A 22,612-nucleotide genomic window follows, 5' to 3' on the forward strand; every position below is an offset into this window, starting at 1 on the left:
AACATCTGCCTCCCAGGTTCAAGCGATTCTCCTAACTCAGCCTCCCGAGTAGCTGGGATTACAGGCATCCACCACCACGCCCAGCTAATTTTGCATTTTTAGTAGAGACAGGGTTTCTCCATGTTGGTCGGGCTGGTCTTGAACACCCAACCTCATGTAATCCGCCCACCTCGGCCCCCCAAAGTGCTGGGATTACAGGTGTGAGCCACCACGCCCGGCCAAGACTGACTTCTTAATCTTTATCCCCTAATATTACTTGTAATTTTTACCATATGCCTGCATGTCTTAGTCGACTAAAAAGAAATTTCCATACAACTCCAACGTACCCTCTGGAGTTGAAGACTCCTTTCTGCGGCTGGATGGCGGGGCCAGCAGGCTCATGGCACTGGGCTGGTGCTCTGGTGACCGCACAATGGCGGACATGGCGATCTGCTGCCTCGCGGTGGCTGGCGTGGATGGGTGTGGGTGGTCCGTCGCTTTGCGGTGGGCAGCTGCAGAGAGACCAGGACAATGCCTTTTGGTTAGCTGGGTCGCCTAGAGGACCAAACTAAGCGGACTGTCCCTGGGCTGTCTTTCAAGGACCCAAGACCAAAAGAATATGCGTCACATCAACTTGGCAACACACAGGGGCCATACGTTTTTCAGACATGAGATGTCTGGTCTGAAAGCCTACGGGCCATCAACAAACACACTGAGCTAGTTAGTCTTGGCTGATCTCACTGAGATCAATCCTCTGCCTTTTCCACATCCTTGAGCACTTTGGAGAGAGTGAGCCCCTACCTTCCTCCCGGGCGGACCGGAGCTCGATGCGGGTCTTCTGAAGGGCTTCCTCTAGCTCTGCACAGCGAGCTTTCTCCTTCTCCAGGGCCAGTTTCAGCTCATTGTACTGCAGAGGAACCTGTGTGGGCAAAGCAGGGTCCTCTTTCCGTCGACTAAATAAACCCTAGCAATGGAAACAGAGATATCTCCTAACTCCTGGAAACTGGCACTTGAAACTAGCTAAAGGAAATCTGACTCAGGAGGAGCAAACCACAAAAGCCAGGAGCATACTCACTGTAAGTGTATTTAGTAAAAATGGCATGTGAAGGGGGGAAGGGTAGGCTGAGCCACAGCCCGTTCCAGTCGGCTGAAAAAAATAGGGGTGCGGAAGTTTTCACCAAGAGGATTAAAGATGCTTGAATGGCCACCACCTCTTCCTCTAGCATTGCCAAGACAGGAGAGTCATGTCCTGAGTCTTTCCCATTCAAAAAATGGAATCAGGAGAGTATGGAGTATGGAGTCAGGAGAGATGGTTCAGAGGTCACTCTTGCCTTGGAATATGTCTCATGATGCTCAGTTACAAGACACAGAGATGAGTGTTTTGTAAAAGGAAGCAAAATTTTAAAAGGAATGCTAAAATGAGGTCAAAACAAGGGGCTTACTCAAAAAAAAATGCAAATGAAAATATTTACTATACATGGAAAAAAAAGGAAAACAGAATAATGCAACTTAAAAAAAAAAGGTAACTAAAAAAAAATAACAATGGAAACACCCTAACTAAATCAAGTGACATAACCAGATAACAGTTCACTGCTAAAATAAAAAAGATTAAATATCATAAGCATAACAACCATATACAGTCACGCAGCATGCAAGAAAATCCTTCCCGTGCAGCCAACGTCTAGTGGGAGGCGGCTTCTGAATGTTGTGCTCATCCCCTTACTGGCATCCGGTGCCAGCAAAGATGGCACCGGAAATATTGAGACAACTGTCGACTTCAGCCCTCCACTCCTTCCTCCTAGGTATTCTAAGTTATCAAGGCCTCTCCTGCAAAACCACTGCCACTGCCGCTATGGTATGCTTCTGCATTTGGAAGGAAACTGCAAGCTTCTTCAAGACTTTTCTGGAACTGAGAACACCTGGCCAAACCTAGTATGAAGGCTTTAGTGGTTTGGGAAAGCATGTATAGATCAGGCTTATGAAAAACAATCTTCTCATGTGCACTATGTATAACCCTGCCCCTAGTTTGTAATTTGTCTCCTGCAATCTAAAAGAGATGTTCAGTACTTGGCAGAGGGGAGAAGTGTCCAGTCAGACACTTTTAGGCAGGTCACCCCAGCTCCCTGAGTTCTAGTCTCTTTGTGAGCCAATCAAAAGGACTGGACTAGATCACTGTTAAAGTCCTTTCTGGAGTGTGGTACGAGAGACCTGAACTGCTGAAGCCCCATACTTGTGACTTGCTAACTCCCTCTAGAGTCATGTATGCATGACTTAGGTATAAATCTTTCTCTCTGCATACACCCCCTCTGCCCCAGCTGCTATGTGTGTGGGCTGGGGAGGGATTACTTCTTTAACAGAGAAAGATACTATGATTTGAATGGTCATAAACAAAATGTAGTTTGTTAGACTTGATCACTGATATCTTTCAGTAAGACCTATTATAATTATCTCAAAATCTGTTTTTCAACCCAAAATAAAACCAAAAAAAAAAAGTGTACTTTGTTTTCTTCTATGTTCCTATGATTATATATCACAGTGGTGTCCACCGAGCCATGAATGATGAGTGAAGCTGACAATTCCCAATTTTCAAACACTTTGACTCACCTTTTTCTTTTTAGCAGGTTGGTCCATTTTGGCTTGCAGAAAATCAATGAGTTTGGTTTGTTGAGAAATAGTGCCTTCCATTTTCACCTTTTCATGAGAATAGAGAACCTAAAATTCAAGAAAACAAACTAACCTCAAACCCAGACAGAAGCATACTTTTTTAAAGTTGGTACTTTAAGAAACTAAAAAGTGAAGTTGTTAGGATACTAACATATGAAAATCTAACACAAACAGTACTGAGTCAGTATTTATTTAGTCCCAATTTTACTGCAAAAGAGAAAAAAGATGTATTTATAGATAAATATGTGAAAAAGTAAAAATAGCAACAGGTTCCTTGTAGGTCACAGTCACTATAGAAATCTTCCAACTTCTCTGAATGTTTGAAATCTTTGAAAATAAAATCTTGGGGAAAATACACACAATATGCAGCACAAAGATACTGACCATTTTACCAGATGACTATACAATCATGCTTTGCCTCTGCAGACCATTTTATTTATTTATTTATTTATTTATTTATTTATTTTCTTGAGACAGAGTCTTGCTCTGTTGCCCGGGCTGGAGTGCAGTGGCATGATCTCGGCCCACTGCAACCTCCACCTCCCGGGTTCAAGCCATTCTCCTTCCTCAGTCTCCCGAGTAGCTGGGACTACAGGCACCCACCACCACACCAGGCTAATTTTTGTATTTTTAGTAGAGATGGGGTTTCACCATGTTGGCCAGGCTGACAAAGTGCTGGGATTACAGGCATGAGTCACTGCGCCCAGCCGTGCAGACGATTTTTAAGCAGATTCCCTCTGCCAGTCCTCACCTGAATGTTTTCCAGCTGATATTCCAGGTCACTTCTTTCTGTCTTCAGTAGATCAGCCCGATCTAGAGCTTCTTGCAGTCCTTGAGTCAGACGGAAAATGTGATTTTTCTGCAGGTCCATCTGCTGCTGTAATTTGGCTTGCTAGTGGGGAGAAGGGCCAGGGAAATGCTTGATACTGCACACAATACAATTTGTTCCCCTGCTGTTCCTATTTCAAACTAATTTCAGGCATGGCACCAGAAGTACAGCTTTTGAAATCATCTCAATTCAGAATTACCAATTGTCATCTATTCCAAAAGGATGCAAGCACAGTTAAAATGAATTTGCACAGAAACCTCTGCCAGCCAACAAGTCCCAGGATCCCTACCGTCACAGGAAGTCCAGGCTGCAGGGATGGCCTTCCCAGACAGAGTTCCAATTGAGGATATTCTGGTACATTAAGGTGAGGATATTTTGGATGGCATGAGCCATCCGAGTCGACATCTAAGGCAGTTCGACTCAGTGCCATGACAACTAAGTTCCAATGTGTCTTTATTTTCTGTTTTCAAGATCTTAATTGTTGCTATGAGAAATTACTCCATGCAGGCAGTGTGGGATACACAAAGAGAAATCACATCATCCCTTACTTAATAAGGGTCCCATCAGGGTGAGAGACCCCAACAAGTACATGAATAACCACAATCATGAGACATATTTCTACAACATCGGGGGAAAAGAAGAAGATCCCAGTTACAGTACAGAGTGTTGGTAAAACCCAGAAAAGAAATTCAATTAAGTATATTGAAAATAGTTTTGTGCTGCAAATCTCGCTCCAATTTTTATAATGGAAGTTAACCAGAAAATAGGACAGGCTATAAAGACGCTGGTTTTGTGGTTCTTTTTCCTAAAACGCATCCATTTCTAAAAAAGCAGGAGAGAGCAGGCATCCTGATGAGATAGTGCTTGATTTTATCCAAACCCTGGATTATAGCTTAACTACACTTACTGTGGCCCAAATAATCTCTTCCCTGGTAGCCTGGGTCCTCTGCAGACTTAGGGACAGAGAGCTACTCAAAGCAATAAAACATTATCACTGGAAATTTCAAAAGGCCTATGGCAGCCCCCAAACTCCTCCATCCCAGCAGGCCCAGAGCCACTGATAATCTCAGCATTTCCTGGCCTCTCTGTCTCTTTGCTTCTCTCTACCTCTGTTTTTCTTTCCATTTATATTCCTCACCTACCCTTCCTCTTAACAGGTAGCTGATTCCCTAAGGCATCGTGTTGCAGTAGAAAGACCCGGATGCTGGATTCTTACAGACCCTGGTTTAAATCCTGACTTTTACACTTATCATATCACTGATACCTGTTAAAGTCTGTATTTATCACCTCTCAGAGCCTCAGTTTCTTCATCTGAAAGTGGGCATACTAGCTTGCCTCATTGGATGACATATTGAACAAAGTGCCCAGTATACAGTAGGTGCTTATTGAATGTTTGTCCTCTCCATCTCCTTTGTCCTTCTTTCTTCCCTCCATTCAGTTAAGGTGCTCCCTCTCATCCTCCTGTCTGCCTTTCCCTAACAGTACTGCCACAAAGGAAGAGCTACCAACCAAAGATCACTTGGGGCTGGGCACAGTGGCTCACACCTGAAATCCCAGGACTCTGGGAGGCTGAGGTGGGAGGATTGCTTGAGCCCATGAGTTCGAAGTGGCAATGAGCTATGATTATGCCACTGCATTCCAGCCTGGGTGACAGAGCAAGACCCTGTCTCTAAAAAAATAAAAACGAAAATTAAAAAAAAAATCATTTGGCCCGTGTACATAATCTGGAATTTCTCAATCAAACCACAGAGCCCCCTAAAATACAGGAAAAAAGGAAAGAAACAGCTAAGATACCCTCCTCCGCAGCATGAGTGATTTCTTCTGCAAATTACCCTCTTTAGTTTCTTCCCACTATTTTAGGACAACATTAATTACTAGGCAGAAACCAGAGAAACAAGTGCTGGGGACGAGAATCTGTTTGGTGACAGCCGAGCCCAAAATATTTTTCTAGAATAAACGCATCAACTGTCCATTAGCTTTCCAAGAAATAGGCTGGTTATTCCCTATATAAAAAAAAAAAAAAAAAAAAAAGTAAGCGGGGCATTTCTACTCTATGAAATGTTTTTCAGAAGCATTTACCTGCTTCCCAGAAAGAAGCAAACAGAGGTATATTCATGGGCCAGTGTTAGACTGAAAGAGGGGTCTTAGCTGTGTGTTTAGACCTATCCAACAATTTCACAAGGAAACTGTAAGGAAAAAGACAGGAAACTGGGAGGAAAAAGAAAGGGCCTGGATGATAGAACAAGAGCATGAAACAACCCCAGTGGGCTGGAAGAATGGATCAAGACCAACAAGAAAAACTTCAGTAGGGTGGTATTTTTTAAACTGTCAATGGAATAAATCTAGAACATAAAGATGTTTTTAAGAAAAAGCAAACTTGTGGAAGGGTAGGTAGCGATTTAACAGACCAATGGTGTCAATGATGTGATCAAAACTACCCAAAGAGCACAGGTAATTGGCAGAGGTTTAGAGCCCAGTATGGAGATGGAAAGATCCCAATGTATTCAGTGCTATTCAGACCACATGGACTTGTAGAAACTCTCTGTGGAAAGACAAATCTACCAGAAAAGAACATCCAAAGCTTGAGGGGATCTAAAATGTTTCACTTAAAAAAGAGAAGGTGGCCGGGTGCAGCGGCTCACTCTTGTAATCCCAGCACTTTGGGAGGCCAAGGCAGGAGGATCTCTTGAGCCCAGGAGTTTGAGGGCAACATAGGGAGACGCCGTCTCTACAAAAATACTTGAAAAAATAAAAGAGAAGGCAATTTGGAGTGGGAGAGCTATTTGGATATCTAGTTGACTGTCATCGAGATAATAAAACTAGTTATCTCCCAGGAACGTTGCAAGGACCGTAAGAGTTAATTCATGTACTCAGAGAGTCAGTCACATGGTAAGTGCTAATTCAACATTAGTTATTTTAATTATTAATCAAGTAATCTGACTATTAATCAATATTAATCTCCCATTTTGGTTGGAGATATCAGACTACTTTCTAATTTCATGTGTTTCAACGTAATAGAACCAATGGGTAAAAGTGGAAGGTTTTTCGTTCAAAATAAGAATGTTCTAAGAATGAGAGTTGCTGAAAAATGGGTTGAGATGTCCAAAGTCATTGTAAGTATTTAGGCCAAGGTTCAACAGGGCCTACCTATGAGAAGTGTTGGGGAAGGGATCTTCTACCTTGGATGAGAGATGAATTTGACCAGGACTAGCAAATGGACTTTGATCACTGATATTACTTCCAATGAACAGATAGTGGCTATAAAGTGTCATGTTGGCCAGGTGCAGTGGCTCACGCCTGTAATCCCAGTACTTTGGGAGGTCGAGGTGAGTGGATCACGAGGTCAAGAGATCGAGACCATCCTGGCCAACATGGTGAAACCCTGTCTCTACTAAAAATACAAAAAATTAGCCGGGCGTGGTAGCGGGCGCCTGTAGTCCCAGCTACTCGGGAGGCTGAGGCAGAATGGCGTGAACCCAGGAGGCGGAGCTTGCAGTGAGCCGAGATCACTGCACTCCAGCCTGAGCGACAGAGTGAGACTACGTCTCAAAAAAAAAAAAAAAAAAAAGTGTCATGTTGAGAAAGCTTCTGAAGCCATTTTGGGCCCGGGAGGAAAAATGTGAAAGATCCATTAGTAAAGTTTGTCAGGAGCAAGGATAAAGGGAATAGTGCTGGAAATTCAGACTGGATGACATAAAAATTCTTTCAATTCTGAGACTTTGATTCTGGCTCCATTTAAAAGTCTCCTTATAGGCCAGGCATGGTGGCTTATGCTATAATCCTAGCACATTGGGAGGCTGAGGTGGGTGGATCATTTGAGGCCAGGAGTTGGAGACAAGCTGGGCCAACATGGTGAAACCTCGTCTCTACTAAAAATACAAAAAAATTTAGCCGGGAGTGGTGGTGTATACCTGTAATCTCAGCTACTCGGGAGGCTGAGGCAGGAGAATTGCTTGACCCTCAGAGGTGGAGGTTGCAGTGAGCCAAGATCACACCACTGCACTCCAGCCTGGGCGACAGAGCAAGACTCTGTCTCAAAAAATAAAAATAAAAATAAAAAATAAAAGTCTCCGCACCTACGAAGAGGATACTTAGGTGGAAGCCTTGGGCACATATGCTTATGCAGCACACACCAACCAGGAGGCCCTATCACAATGTGGACAATAGAGCATTCTTTGTCCCAGAATGGTTTCAGCTGTCGCTGAAATCTGCCTCCGGCTCAATGTCAGCCAGATGTCTGTGCTCAAAAATCTGTGAGGAACATCCTGGGAAACTGGAAATGTTCTCATGTAGGTTAGAAGTGAGAAGGAGGGAACTGAATTGGGATCCCGGCACTCTATTCCTAGAGTCGTCACTGACTCACCACATAACCTTGGACCAAAGTACTAGGCTGTCAGGGCCAACTCGCCCTCTCAGAAGGAAAATAGGACAGGCAAGAGCATTGATTATTTCTGTTCTTTCTGTTTCCAGGATGTGCCTAAAGTGGGAACACTGTCTATTCATTCCAGATAAAAGACCCTAATTCTCTATTTGACCACGAGGTACATTTAACATTTCCATTGTAGTGTTGTTCTTAAGGCCATAGGGTGAATTTCTATGTGTGTTCACCAAATATACATGTGTGTGTGTTTAGTATTAATTTTATTTTTTAAATTGTTTACAGAGGCAAAATACACATGACATAAAATTTACCATTTTAACCATTTTTAAGTGTATAGTTCAGTGGCGTTAAGTACACTCATATTATTGTGTAACCACCACCACCACCATCCATTTCTAGAACTTTCCCAAACTCCCACCCATATTTTTCGTTTTAATTTTTCATTTTTATTTTGAGACAGGCTCTTACTCTGTCACCCAGGCTATAGTGCAGTGGTACCACCAGAGCTCAATGCAGCCTCAAACACCTGGGCTCAAGTGATCCTCCCACCTCAGCCTCCTGAGTAGATGGGACTAGAAGTGCACACCACCATACTTGGCTAATTTTTTTTTTTTTTTTTTTTTTTTTTTTGTAGAGATGGGGTCTCACTATGTTGCCTAGATTGGTCTCAAACTCTCGGCCTCAAGCAATCCTCACGCCTCAGCCACCCATGTTTTTTAAAGTATCATTCAATAAAATATTTTATACTCACTCGCAAAAATTTCACTATACTTTTCAAACTTAACAGCAAAACAATATTATTTCTATCAGCAAAGTGCCTCAGGAGCTATGGGTATCATGTGACAAAAACTCATCAGCCAGAACAGGGCATTCTGGTTAATTAAACGGTCAGGCTCACTAAGGGTTAAACAGAATACTCTTTGGAGTCCAATTTTTCATTATAAAGTGCATTTGTCCTTGTAGGTCAATCCTAAAGAACAAAGCAGAATCATCAGTGATTCAACACAGAGGGCTCTGGTTGGGGAGTGGGAGGTAGTCATAAATTTAAATAGCCATTCTCAGAGTTCTGTGAAAAGGTACCAGCCATCACGTAAGGGATGGGTTTAGAAGATCAGTCTGAGCTTGTCTATTATGCTTCAAAAGCAGGGCACACATTATTTTTAACTAAATTACCCAATGTTCAAAAACCTTCATGAAATTTGGTACTCAGAATAATCTGATAAAATTCTGCCCTGTGCAGGAAGCTAATTTGCATGGATGTCCTATCGGCATGAAACTTAATATACTTTGGATATTAGCTCTAAAGAACAATTTAACTCAATATTCATTCACCCATGTATTTAATAAACTTCTATTTGGCACACACTTACTATGTGCTTGACACTCTATTAAGCATCACATAGAAGGATAAAAATGACAGAGACCCTCTGGCCTTCATGACACAGTCTTTTAATGTGTTAAATACCTTAAGACAAGTATTATATGACCCCCATACTCTTACTTTAAAATTCTAATTTCAAAATGTCTAATGTGGATCTGACAAATTGTCACTTTCAAAATTCCACCTGGAATGGAAAGCTAACTACTGCATGTTCTCACTTACAAGTGGGAGCTAAGCTATGAGTATGAAGGCATACAAGTGGTATAATAGACACTGCGGATTCAGAAGGGGGAAGGCGAGGAGGGGAGTGAGGGATGAAAAATTACCTATCGGGTACAATATACACTATTTGCGTGACAGGTACACGAAAAGCCCAGACTTCACCACCACACAATTCACCCATGTCACCAAAAAAACACTTGTACCCCTAAAGCTATTGAAATAAAAAAATCTTTTAAAGAAATTTGTTTACAAGTCCAGGCAGGGCACGGGGACTCATGCCTGTAACCCCAACACTTTGGGAGGCCAAGACAGGTAGATCACTTGAGCCCAAGGGTTTGAAACCAGCCAGCCTGAGCAACATGGGGAAACCCCATCTCTACAAAACAATACAAAAATTAGTCGAGCATGGTGGCATATACCTGTAGTCCCGGCTACTCAGGAGGCTGAGGTGGGAGGATGACCTGAACCCAGGAAGTCAAGGCTGCAGTGAGTAGTAATTGCACCACTGCATTCTAGCCTGGGCAACAGAGCAACACCAAAAAAAAAAAAGACTCCAGAGAGAAATGAGCTACCAGCCATGAAAAGACATGGAGGAAACCTGGATGCATATGACTAAGTGAAAGCAGCTGATCTGAAAGGCTACATCCTGTGTGATTCCAGATATGCAACATTCTGGAAAAGGGAAAACTATGGAGACAGCAAAAAGATCAGTGGCTGCCAGGAGTTGAGGGTGGGGAGGGATGAACAGGCAGAGTACAGAGGGTTTTTAGGGCAGTGAAACTATCCTGTATGATATGGTAAAGGTGGACAACTGTCATTACACATTTGTCAAAACCCACAGAACCTACAACACCAAGAGCAAACCTAATTTAAACTATGCATTTGGGGCGATGACGATGTGTCAGTGCAGGCCCATTGATTGTAACAAATGGACACTCTGGTACAGGGTGTTGATAGTTGGGGACACTGTGGGAGGAGGAGACAGGGAGTATGTGGGAACTCTCTGTGCTTTCTGCTCAATTTTGCTGTGAACCTAAAGCTGTTCCAAAAAAATAAAGCCTATTAAAAGAAAAAAAAAAATCCACTTGGCCCTTCTCCCAGGTGTTTCACACTCACCTCTTCCAGAAGCCTCTGTTTGAGCTCTCGTTCAGTCTCCAGCTTCTGCTGTAAGCTTCGGGCATTCATTTCAAGCATAGCGTGCTTCTTCTCCAGGTCATTGAGCTAGACATTTGGAAAGATTGGCATAATGCCACATTTAGGAATGTTAGATGCTGACGTTTATGAATGTCCACGGACCTTCACGAAGAAAGAATATTGAGTTCTAAAGGTCAGAACGTAAAGGTTGCTTTTTTCTAAATACAGAAGTCCCTGTCACTGGTGAGTCTTCCATAGGTTATTATATGAGGATGGAAATTATTTCTAAGGGATGGCTCTTAAAGATGGCTGTGACAAGTTCTAGGAGGATGACTGCTCAAGGACTTATTTATCTGACATGCTTTGGCTGAATTTAATTAAATAATCATATGCTGAATGCTTACTACCTGCATTATAGCTTTTAGGATGAAAGGATAACCAAGCTCTCAAGGATCTTACATCAAGTCAGAAAGGCCCATAACTAGACATGTACACAAATAATGACTGCTTTGTCAGATTATAAGTTTGATAAGAAAGGCTTGGGAAAGAAATTCAACCCAATTAGAAGATCAAGACAATAAGGTATTGCAAAGTCTGGAGCTTTAAAAGATACGAAGGACTTTGCTGCTTAACATTTTAAGAACAGTCAACTAGAAAAAAATATTTTTCACATTAAACATAAAAGGCCTCACATAGCTCTAATAAATCTAGTTTCCTCAGGCTTAAAAAAAATGGTAACCCAGTTTCAGGGAACTCAGGAGTGTTCCTGACTACAGAGCTCTGGCCTTAAATCTAATAATTCTACTTCTATTAATATAAGTATCTGGTAAGAAAATAATCACGGATGTCCATAAAGATTCATGTTTATCATATTGTTCTTTATATGGCAAAATACTGGAAGCTCAAATTTCCAATACAAGTATAATGATTAAAGCAGGTACTTCCATGCACTTTATTTTTTTTTAGAATCACATATTCAAAAAATATTCAACTCAGAAAAAACCTGCAGTTAAATGATTTTTAATAAAAACATGTAAAGCTGTATATATAATGAAAATCTAATTTATAAAAATACATACATATGTCTATGTGTGTATGCATAAACATAAGCACAGACACTGCAAATAAATACACCAATAAAACAACAGCGAATGGGTGACCAGCCATTATTTCCTTTACTTTTCTGTGGTTTCTATATTTTCCACAATGACCCAAATAATTATTTTTCTATCATGAAATAACAAAGTTATAGAAAATATAAAATCAGATTGTTATTTTATTTTGTGTGTGTGTGTGTGCATGAAAAAGAGTGTCTATGTATGCATCTGTGTGTTCATACATAAAATTCCTCTGATCCTCACTTTGGTGATCTGTAACACTGAAGTGCCTGTTCTGTATCTCTCTCAAGATTATTAGCTAAAATCTCCAAAACATCGTTTATGACTATAAATGTAATATGGAGAGGCACATGGATGGAACACGTGTATTTCCGATGTGAAATACTGAGAACCAGCATGCGTCATCAGACCCTATCACGACCCTGAACTGGGAACACGGAGAAGCTGAGCCGCCTATTACTGCAGCAATGGGATGAGCATTAGTCACTGCCACCAAGAACTTCCCAAAGATGCACAGCATTCAATCCATCAAGCCTTCTGGAAATAAGATGCCAGACAACCAAAGAGTAGAACACCCAGATCAAAATTCAAACTTCAAGGGCCTAGACACACAGATTTTAAAAAGTCACTGGCCGACTGTGATCACTGGGTACCCACCTCACCCACCCACGCTACTGCCAACCAAAAATGTCCCATGGTAAGGCAAAACCATGGGACATTTTTGGAGTGCATGAACATATGTTTATGAAATATGTTTGCCATGGATTGCATTTGAATTTTTATCAAGTGTGCCTTTAAAAGAAGGAAACGAAAATGTTTTCCTAAAAAGCAGAAGGGGTGGGCGCTGACCTTGTCAGAGAGGCTCTCGGCCTTCAGCTTCTGCTCTTTGAGAGCCTGCTGCAGAGCGAGAATCTCGGCCTTGTGCTCCTTCACTGCCAGCTCCACCACCTGGCGAGACTCGGTGATCCGCTGATCGGCTCTCGCCCTGCCAGAAAAACACAGGTCAGCTTTTGGTAGCCCCCCAACAGCTGACCTGCGGAAAGAAGGCTGGTCCGTCTCTAATCCTGACGAGCAACTAAACAGGCTGCAGGCCAGAGAGATGCCCAACCTTGACTCTTAGTTCCAAACTGTCTTCCTTTCCAACAGCTTGCCAAGCAAAGATTTGACCCATGTTAGGCTTGGGTAAGGAAAAACAAAACAGGCCAGGCGCGGTGGCTCACGCCTGTAATCCCAGCAGTTTGGGAGGCCAAGGTGGGTGGATTACCTGAGGTCAGGAGTTCAAGACCAGCCTGGCCAACGTGGTGAAATCCCGTCTTTACTAAAAATACAAAATTAGCTGGGTGTGGTGGCGTGCGCCCCTAATCCCAGCTACTCAGGAGGCTGAGGCAGGAGAATCACTTGAACCCAGGAGGTGGAAGTTGCAGTGAGCCGAGATCACACCACCGCACTCCAGCCTGGGCGATAGAGCAAGACTCCATCTCAAAACAAAACAAAAACAAAGTTAAATGTTTGTGGGTACTCATCAAGAAACTGAAACGAGGTTGGGTGCGGTGGCTCACGCCTGTAATCCCAACACTTTGGGAGGCTGACGTGGGCGGATCACCTGAGGCCAAGAGTTCGAGACCAGCCTGGCCAACAATGGTGAAACCCCGTCTCTAAAAAAGATACAAAAAATCAGTCAGGCATAGTGGCACATGCCTGTAATCCTAGCTACTCAGGAGGCTGAGGCAGGAGAATCGCTTGAACTCAGGAGGCGGAGGTTGCAGTGAGCCGAGATGGCACCACTGCACTCCAGCCTGGGCAACAAAGCAAGACTCCATTCTCAAAAAAAAAAAGAAAGAAAAAACAAAAGTGAAACTTGAATCTGATGAGTGTCTCCATAAATAATGCTAAAGAATAGAAAAACCAGAAGCAAAATGGGAAAAAAAATCACTTCCCTTTCCCCATTTAGGTATCATGCTTCCTACTTCCACACTTTGGCTTATACAATCTCCTCCACTGGCCATCCCCTCCTTTGCTACTCTGCAAACTCAAATCTTACTCAGCCTTCAAGGATAAATTCAAATGCTATGATCTCCATAAAACTATTTCCACTTTCTCTTCTCAGGAGCAACCTCACCTTGTTCTGTAACCAAAGCATAACTGTATTTCTCTCCTATATATATATATATATATATATATATATATTTTTTTTTTTTTTTTTTTTTTTTTTTTTTTTTTGAGATGGAGTCCCACTCTGTCGCCCAGGCTGGAGTTCAGTGGCGCGATCTCAGCTCACTGCAACCTCCACCTCCAAGATTCAAGCGATTCTCCTGCCTCAGCCTCCCAAGTAGCTTAGACTACAGGCACGTGCCACCAAACCCGGCTAATTTTTGTATTTTTTGTAAAGACAGGATTTCGCCATGTTGGTCAGGCTGGTCTCAAACTCCTGACCTCAAGTGATCCACCCACTTCGGCCTCCCCATCTCTCCTAAATATCTGAATCCATATCTCCTCCAGTAGACTCTTAGGCTCTTGAGGACAAAGATTAACAATTATATGTTACTCATCTCAGTATCCCATATAATACCAAAACAGAAAAAAGAAAAAAAAGGAAAAGAAAGGCACGATCTTCCACAATTGCCCTGAAAGCAGACATGAAATGAAAGCAGACTAATGCTAGTCTTCCTGAGAACAGTTCATAATTATACCTTCCATGTATGGTCGTGTATTTCTTGATGCTGAAGCCAGATCCTACCCCAAAAATGATCTCCATAGGTCCCTAGAAACAGCTAGGATAGGAGCTGGACTTGAGGGTGGGAGGGAAGGGGTCTGCGGGAAAACAACCAGAAATTACAATGAGGATGGGGGAGTCTAAGGATTCAGAAGGAAGCTGGAATAGGAGACTTAAACAGCAGTCCCTCACATCAGCAAATACCCTGAGTGGGGAAGCTGGGAGGATCTACAAAAAGGAACTATTTCTACCATTTCTTTTGAAATGTAAGGGTTTTCATCTTTTACCTCCTAACTTTTGGAGCTCAACTGAATTTTGCATAATCCATCTGACATATTTAGTTGAGCCTACTATGGCCAAGCAAATGTGAGAGATACCCAAGTGAGTGTAATACAGACTAATTCGAATTGATCGATATTTCTATGGATAGCTAATCTTGCTTAAGGAGTTCAGAGAATCACAGGAAGGCAAGTTTCAGAGGAAGGTGACATGAGCAAGTTTATGAAAAATTGATCCAATTCAGCTGTGCAGACAGGAAGTCACGGGGCACACACTAGCCCATATCGTGCCTTTGTACAAACTGGAAAGCGGCACCCGTCCTTCTAGACCATTTCTTTCCATCTGTGAAATGTCACCACGTACCAATTTTGTCAGAGAGAAAACACTTTTCTGCCATGAGCTGTGTAAAACTGTCATAACAACTCTTCCAGTCTATGACATCTTTAATGTGACCAGCAACACTTAGAGCTATGGAGTACGCCATTGTGCCACTGTGGCCCCGCAGGAGGGGAAATCTATACTAGGGGAACTGTGGAAACAAAAGTGAGAAAGCAGAAGAACGATACTGCCTGAACTGATTATTATCATTTCCTACTAAGAAAGGAAAAAAAAAAAAAACCAGCCAGGCGTGGTGGCTCACGCCTGTAATCCCAGCACTCTGGGAGACCAAGGCAGGTGGATCACTTGAGGTCAGGAGTTTGAGACCAGCCTGGCCAACATGGTGAAACCCCGTCTCTACTAAAAATACAAAAAAAAAATTAGTCGAGCATAGTGGCGTGCACCTGTATTCCCAGCTACTTGGGAGGCTGAAGAAGGAGAATCCCTCCCACCCTGGAGGTGGAGGTTGCAGTGAACTGCGATGGTGCCACTGCACTCCAGCCTGGGTGACAGAGACTCTGTCACCAAAAACAAAAAAAAAAACAGAAAAAACACTAAACTATTCTTGTACAGCAGTGGTTCTCAACTGGGGACAATGGAGACACAGGGGATATTGGGGGCAATGTCTAGAGATATATTTGTTGTCACAACGTGGGAAGGGGGTTGTTGGTGGCATCTAGTGAGTAGAGACTAGGGATGCTGTCCCACCCTACAATGCACAGACAGCCCCCATAACAAAGAATGACCCAGCCTGACATGTCAATAGTGCCAAGGTTGAGGAACCCCGGGGTGGAGGGAAGACCAGGATTAAAATGGTAATCGGTCTTGCTATGTCTTGCTATGGTCACTCTGACAAGAAACCTCATGAGAGTGTTTCTGCACAGAAAACAGAGGTATTTGCCCTGATGCCCAGGCCTCTGCATGGGGAAAACAGATACCAGTCATAGCCACAGAATCCAACTCACACCATCTACGTTTACAACTAGGGTGACCACCCTAACCTGGTTTGCCCAAGAGTCTCCTGGTTTTTAGCACCAGGAGGCTTGTGACCCAGGAAACTTCTCAGTCTCAGCTGGGAGAGCTGATCACCCTGTCCACAACTCTCAGGCCAATCCTCCTGCAGTCACCTGTCATGAGCTTTCCATAAACACAAAGCCCCACCTGCTCTGTTTCTCGGTGTCCAGCATCCTCTGCAGCTCTCGAACCCGACACTCAAACTGGGATTTCTCATCACCCAGGACACTCCTCCAGGCCTCCCACTGCCGCTCTTTTTCTAGCAGCTCATCGTTTAGGGCCTCCAAATCCATGACCTGTTCCTCCAGCATGGTGCACGTGGTCTTCAGAGCCTCCATCGTCTGCAAATCAGTAGCACTAATTTGTGCCTTGTCTTTAAACAAGGATTTCCTGGAGATTACTTTGGTCGGGTCAGTTTCAGAAAAGCACAGGTTTCTAACTACAGTTTGAAATGCAGTTTGTCTTTTTCTTCTGCAGCCCAAGGGGACCAGGCAAGAACGGATGAAGGGCCAGTTCTGCAGCCTCCTTAGAGGCAGAACCCAAAGCAAAGCCAGGGGAAGTGACCAAGCTTAAAATCAAGCCATTTACATTGATCCCCCAAAGCATTTGACTTTGTTTTTATCTATCTTTATTTTTTCGAGACAGGGTCCAGCTCTGTCACCCAGGCTGGAGTACAGTGGCATGATCACAGTTCACTGTAGCCTCGAGCTCCTGGGTTCAAGCATTCCTCCCACCTCAGCTTCCTGAAAAGCTGGAACTACTGGCATGCACCACCAAACCCAGCTAATTTTTTATCTTTTTCATTTTTTTTTTAGAGATGGGGTCTCACTGTATTGCCCAGACTGATCCTGAACTCCTGGGCTCAAGTGATCCTTCTGCCTCGGCCTCCCAAAGTACTGGGATGACAGGGAAGAGCTGCCACACTGGCCCTATTTTTTAAAATCAAAATTAATAAGAACTACACACTTTTAAAAGCCATTTTTAAAACCCTAAAGACTTGGAAACAAGACATGATTTTAAAAAGAGCCCAATTACTGTATGAGGTTCAGTGTTGCAACCCTTGGGAGAATGCACCAAGCACTCCTCCTAAAATCCTTCTAAAAGTCCTCCAGGGATCTCACGACCTTGTTAATCCTCCTTACTTGCTTCTGGCTGGTAAGCTGCATCTCTCGTTCTGTGATCTCCCGGCGGAGATGGTCCACTTCACTTCGCAGTTGTACAATCTCATCGTTGGCGCCAGAAGCCTCATCGAGTTGTTTGGACAAGTAGAAGTTTTGGTTGTTGAGTTCAGCATTGTCCTCGGTCAGCTGGTTTAGCTGCTCCTCCAGGTCTGTGATTACCTAAAAGAGGAAAGGAATCCAGTAACACGCCAAGCACATTCATTTCAAATAAGAAATTGCTTCTAGGGCTATGGATTTCTGAACCCACATGACACTGGCAATCAACGTGCCACTCATGAGTTTGCCCACCTGACCTTGAGAGCCATGTCCAAGCTCCTATGCCCACCCACTTAACTCTAAACATGAGCAGTGGAAGAAAAAGACTCAGTTTCTCTCTAACTCAGGACACATCTAAAAAATATGGCAAAAGCAATCAAAAGTAATCACTGCATGAAACGGACGACTTCGAATGAGATCAAGTTGACGGAAATAATATAATGTGGAAAGAAAATGCAAATTAAGAACAGACGGGTATCACCATCCACTAATTAAGCTAAAAATGCCCATGACACTATCTCTAGGACCTTATTATTGGAGATGGCCATAGTCTTAGAAAGCAAAATGAAGTTCTTATCAAGGAAGACTGACGGGGAAAGACACCAGGAGTTATTTCAATAATATCACAATCAATAAATTTAATTTCATACAACAAAGGAAAAAAACTTCAGGGAAACTCAGAAAAACCCTGAAAATACAATACACTGTACTATAGCATGACTTTAATGGATTTTACTATACAGTTAGCTATCAGACAATGGGAAGCCATGTATATGAAATTGTTATTTTATTGAGAGAGATTTAATCAGGGTTTGCTAAATTACTCTCCTGCTCAGTAGCAGAATGACTTCAATTTCAGAACATTTAGCTTTCCTATTCTCTTTGCTGAGATTTAGTATTACGGCTTGCAGAGAGCTTTTATGTATAATACTTTGGAAGTTTAAGGGCAATTTTCTAATAATAGTTGGACTGAGGCACACAGGCAGTAAATTAAATTTTATGTAACAAAAAGAAGGAAATTAAAAGGAAATGCCATTAAGCCTACAGTTATTAGTTGTTTCCAATTTTCAAACCTAGAGTCGATTTCATTTATGAAATGTTGCCATTGCTTTCATGACTAATTCCCTATTTTAACCCTCTTTGATTATCAATTTTTAAAAAAATCTTGCCAGGCACATGAAATTAAAGAACATCAATTAAGTACACTTGTCCACAAATGTACTCAGAGGAGATACAACTTTTCATTTTGTTAACTGAGCTGATAACCTTTTAGTGTATGGTCTAATGGTCTAGTAATTTTCTTTTTAATGTCAAAAGCCACATTAATTCCTAATGTACGATTTTGAGGTACACTGTCAGCTGCAAGAGGGGGAATAAAAGTTATCTGGTCAGGTTCTTAGCTCAGATACCTTCTTTATCAAGGAAGACAAATAAGGAAAATCTGTACGTTTGTCATTCCTAACAGACATTTATGACTTGCAGGGTCCCTGCCTTTCCCTTTCTGTGGCATGTTAAATCTCCTAAAACCAGAAACAATGAATAAACAATGCCCACTAGTTCAACTAGTCTCCTTCCTGTAAATAGTAAACCCATTCCTTAAGATGTTTTTCATAATGTCTCCATTTAACTACTAATGCCTCCCCCTACCTCTTTCCCAAAGAAAAATGAGACAAGCGAGCTGGCTTGGAAGATATAAAATGGATTCTGGAATCCCAAATAAGCCATCTGACCTTTGCTGGGTTGGTTTCTCCATCTGTGACATGGGAGTGAACACTATATTTACTCATCTGCTTTTACCTTTTTAATTTTTTAAATTTTCTTGAATGTTATTTGACCTTAATGTATCATGTAAACACGAGGTCAGGAGATCAAGACCATCCTGGCTAACACGGTGAAACCCCGTCTCTACTAAAAATACAAAAAATTAACCAGCATGGTGGCGGGCACCTGTAGTCCCAGCTACTCGGGAGGCTGAGGCAGGAGAATGGCGAGAACCCGGGAGGCGGAGCTTGCAGTGAGCCACAACTGATACACTGCACTCCAGCCTGGGTGACAGAGAGAGACTCCATCTCAAAAAAAAAAAAAAAAAAGCCTCTTGGGGAATAAACAGACTAGATTATAGAAAGTCTGCTCACATGAAAATACATCATTGCCAAAATAATTTACTTGCCATTCAAGGATGTACTTAAGACTTTGGGTACCTGCTTTCTTTGATTCACAAAAAAAAAATGCAATTTATCATTTGTGATGGTAGCCCATTTCTGCCACCTCTTCTTTTTCTCCCAAAGTTATATTATAAAATGCTAAAGAAGAAACACTTGAAAAAGGGCAATTTGGTATCACTCAATTGAGATGGGCCCATTGGAATAAGAAGGGTCTTTCTATTTCCCTGTTGTCATCCAGTTTTCAAGGGTTCTCATGCCTCTGATTATATTTCTGGTTTGTGATTGCTGGTTCTATATTTGGTCATCATCTCTATTTTGCCCATTTGACAAGAGAAGTGTCACATGTTTTTGTAAAGTACCCATGCCGAGATTTAAGGCATTTTAATTGATTTGGACTTTTTATACACATATTCTATCTACCCAAGCCATAACACATTTAGCTTGTGACCTTGTTTCAAGTTGCTGGAGTCATGATATTAAATGTTGGACACACCCACACACACACACATACGTTACTGAGTTTACAGATATTAAACTGACTTATGACATAGGCAGTACATTAATGGTCTTTGTGGTTTTTTTAAAAAAAGGCATAACAACAGGCAATGTTCACTACTGTCCTTTGAAGTAGGTATTATTTTATTTCTATTTTATAGATGGGGAAATTGGAGCAACAGAGATGCTAGGTAACTTGCCCAAGGTCACTGTTAGTAAATAACAAAGCCAGAATTTGAACTCAACACTAAAACTCAAGAATCTACATTCTTGCCCCCTGAACTATACTGCCTGTCTAAAATACGGATAGAAGTGTTTATTCACTTTTTTATTCAGATCTTTGAAAACTGAAATGATGGAGGTAAGATATATTGACCATTCAGGACAATCCTTCTTGATTTTGATCCAGGGAATGTGCAAGGAAAATTGTTAGGTCTACTTTCCGGTCCTGGGTATATTCTCTACCCACCAAGGGCAAATGATTTGTTTACTATGAGTCTGTTAACCCCAAAGATAGAGGGTAAAAAAGAGAAACTGAAAGGCTGATTCCATCTTAGCAGTGAAAAAAAGATGAGCAAGATATCTTCACAACGCAGGGGCCAGCAGAGCTTTCTTATATGCTGTTTTTACAGATGAGAGACAGAAGATATAAAAAAAAGATCTAAGCTGGACGTGGTGGCTCACACCTGTAATCCCAGCACTTCGGGAGGCTGAGACGGGTAGATCACCTGAGGTTGAGAGTTCAAGACCAGCCTGACCAACATGGAGAAATCCCATCTCTACTAAAAATACAAAATTAGCTGGGCATGGTGGCGCATGCCTATAATCCCAGCTACCCAGGAGGCTGAGGCAGGAGAATCACTTGAACCCGGGAGGTGGAGGTTGTGGTGAGCCAAGATCACGCCATTGCACCCCAGCCTGGGCAACAAGAGCGAAACTCCATCTCCAGAAAAAAAAAAAGATCTACTCTCAGTGTCAAAAAGAAAAAAAAAAGAACTCTGTTTGGGCTTATCTGTTGTTTTTCAATGCTATCATGGTTCTGAGAAGAAGATGTGAGCCCCTCACACCCAACTGGAAGACCAGGAGAGACCAGGAGACGAAAAATACCAGGTAAGTGTCCAATGGCATGTTAGGGGCGAAGAAACCAGTCAGATAATGAGCATCAGGCTAAACAGACACAGGACTGAAATCCTATTTTAATGCCTGGTTCTCTTCTGAAGGCAGCTATTTGCATATTATTTATTTTTAATCTTATAGCTGACAGATTGATTCATAATTAAAACTGTGTCATATGTTTGCCCACCAACTCCCCTCTAAAACAGACTTAGGTAGGGTTTTAGGTGCCAGATTGAATCAAATCCTTTTTAAATGTCTTCAAAATATAGAAATGGTCTGAGCTTGAAAATCTTACTGTGCATGAGCGTTTTGAAAGCTGAAGAGAGCTCCTATCAATTGAGTTATTATGGGAGTTGTGGGAACTCCCATAATAACTCATTTTTAAATGACAAAGATGACATTTCCTAGCGGAGACAATCTTGGGCAATGCCAAAAAGAAAGGAACCTCCAACACACTCCTCTGAAGTGTCTTTAAAGCGGTCTTGAACTTGCAAAAGTATAATTGAGACCTACTATTGTGGCCAAATGTTGTTCTAAAGTAGTGGTTTTCAAACTTTTTAAAATAGCAGCAGAGCCATTTTCCAAACAAAAGAGTATATTATAAGCTCAGGAGAATAAAATAATAATAGTAACCAATGTTGTTTAGTACTTTCTATGGATCAGGCCCTGTGCAAGCAGTTTGCATGTTATATCATTTAATTCTCGCAGCAACCTTATGAGGGAGGTACTACTACCAAATCCCATGACTCAGTGTTCCATAAGTTGTATTATTTCTGAAATGTGGATACGTGGTATACTGGAACCAGCAGCTCTCTCTCTTCCCTCACCCAGCCCCCAAAGAGCAGTTATTAAATAAATTATGCATCCTACAATCAATGAGCTTATTGATTGGAACTGAGGGTATACAATGTTATCTCCATTTTACAGACAAAGAAACAGAGGCTTAGTAGGATAATACACATAGGTTACTAAGAGGCCAGTTTATAATCTGAACTCTATCTGATTCCAGAGCCCATGGCTTAGACTACTAAGTTACCCAGCTCCTCTGGCTGAAATGTGGGTGAAGGGCATCTCTCTCAGGTTCAAACACACACACTTGGGAAGGCCCCCATAGGCTTCGCCACAGAACACAGAGGTAAATGAAGCAAAGATTAGAAGTCACCATTCCAGAAAATGCAAATTTAGAGAGCATTAGAGTTACATGAGAAAGTAACCAAATGCATTCTACATACTAGTGTATTCCACTAAAACTAAACTTCCAATTTTTAAAATGGGGGACAAGATGAATTACAAAGGGGTACAAGGAAACTTTTGAGGGTGATGAATACAATAAATATTTTGTTTTTATCGCTCAAGAATAAAATTTGGATAATCTTATTATCCAAAATAATAATAAAATTCATTATTTTGATTGTTTTGCTGTTTCACAGTTATATACACATTTTAAAATGCATCAGATTATAGTACACCAATTATACCTCAATAAAACTGTAAAAAAAAATGTTTTTTAGAAAGTTCTTAAGCCAA

The 22,612-nt window shown here is 41.9% G+C and overlaps 1 protein-coding gene across 11 annotated transcripts in view; it reads right to left on the reverse strand.

Moving 5' to 3' along the window:
• The window catches only part of CIT (citron rho-interacting serine/threonine kinase), a 189,838-nt gene that overhangs the window by 32,348 nt on the left and 134,878 nt on the right, over nucleotides 1-22,612 (reverse strand). For 6 of the 11 annotated variants that reach the window (XM_054443446.2, XM_054443445.2, XM_054443442.2 and 3 more), the window contains 8 exons: nucleotides 17,235-17,432; nucleotides 16,240-16,433; nucleotides 12,558-12,693; nucleotides 10,573-10,677; nucleotides 3,395-3,535; nucleotides 2,584-2,691; nucleotides 781-943; nucleotides 327-491 (listed from right to left, as the gene is read on the reverse strand). In XM_054443446.2, the coding sequence (XP_054299421.1) occupies nucleotides 327-491; nucleotides 781-943; nucleotides 2,584-2,691; nucleotides 3,395-3,535; nucleotides 10,573-10,677; nucleotides 12,558-12,693; nucleotides 16,240-16,433; nucleotides 17,235-17,432 (1,210 nt within the window). The remainder of the gene's footprint in view (nucleotides 1-326; nucleotides 492-780; nucleotides 944-2,583; nucleotides 2,692-3,394; nucleotides 3,536-10,572; nucleotides 10,678-12,557; nucleotides 12,694-16,239; nucleotides 16,434-17,234; nucleotides 17,433-22,612) is intronic. The other 5 variants (XM_054443447.2, XM_054443444.2, XM_054443443.2 and 2 more) reach the window with 1 other exon arrangement.

This window comes from Pongo pygmaeus, chromosome 10 (genome assembly GCF_028885625.2).
Source record: "Pongo pygmaeus isolate AG05252 chromosome 10, NHGRI_mPonPyg2-v2.0_pri, whole genome shotgun sequence".
Lineage (NCBI taxonomy): Eukaryota > Metazoa > Chordata > Mammalia > Primates > Hominidae > Pongo > Pongo pygmaeus.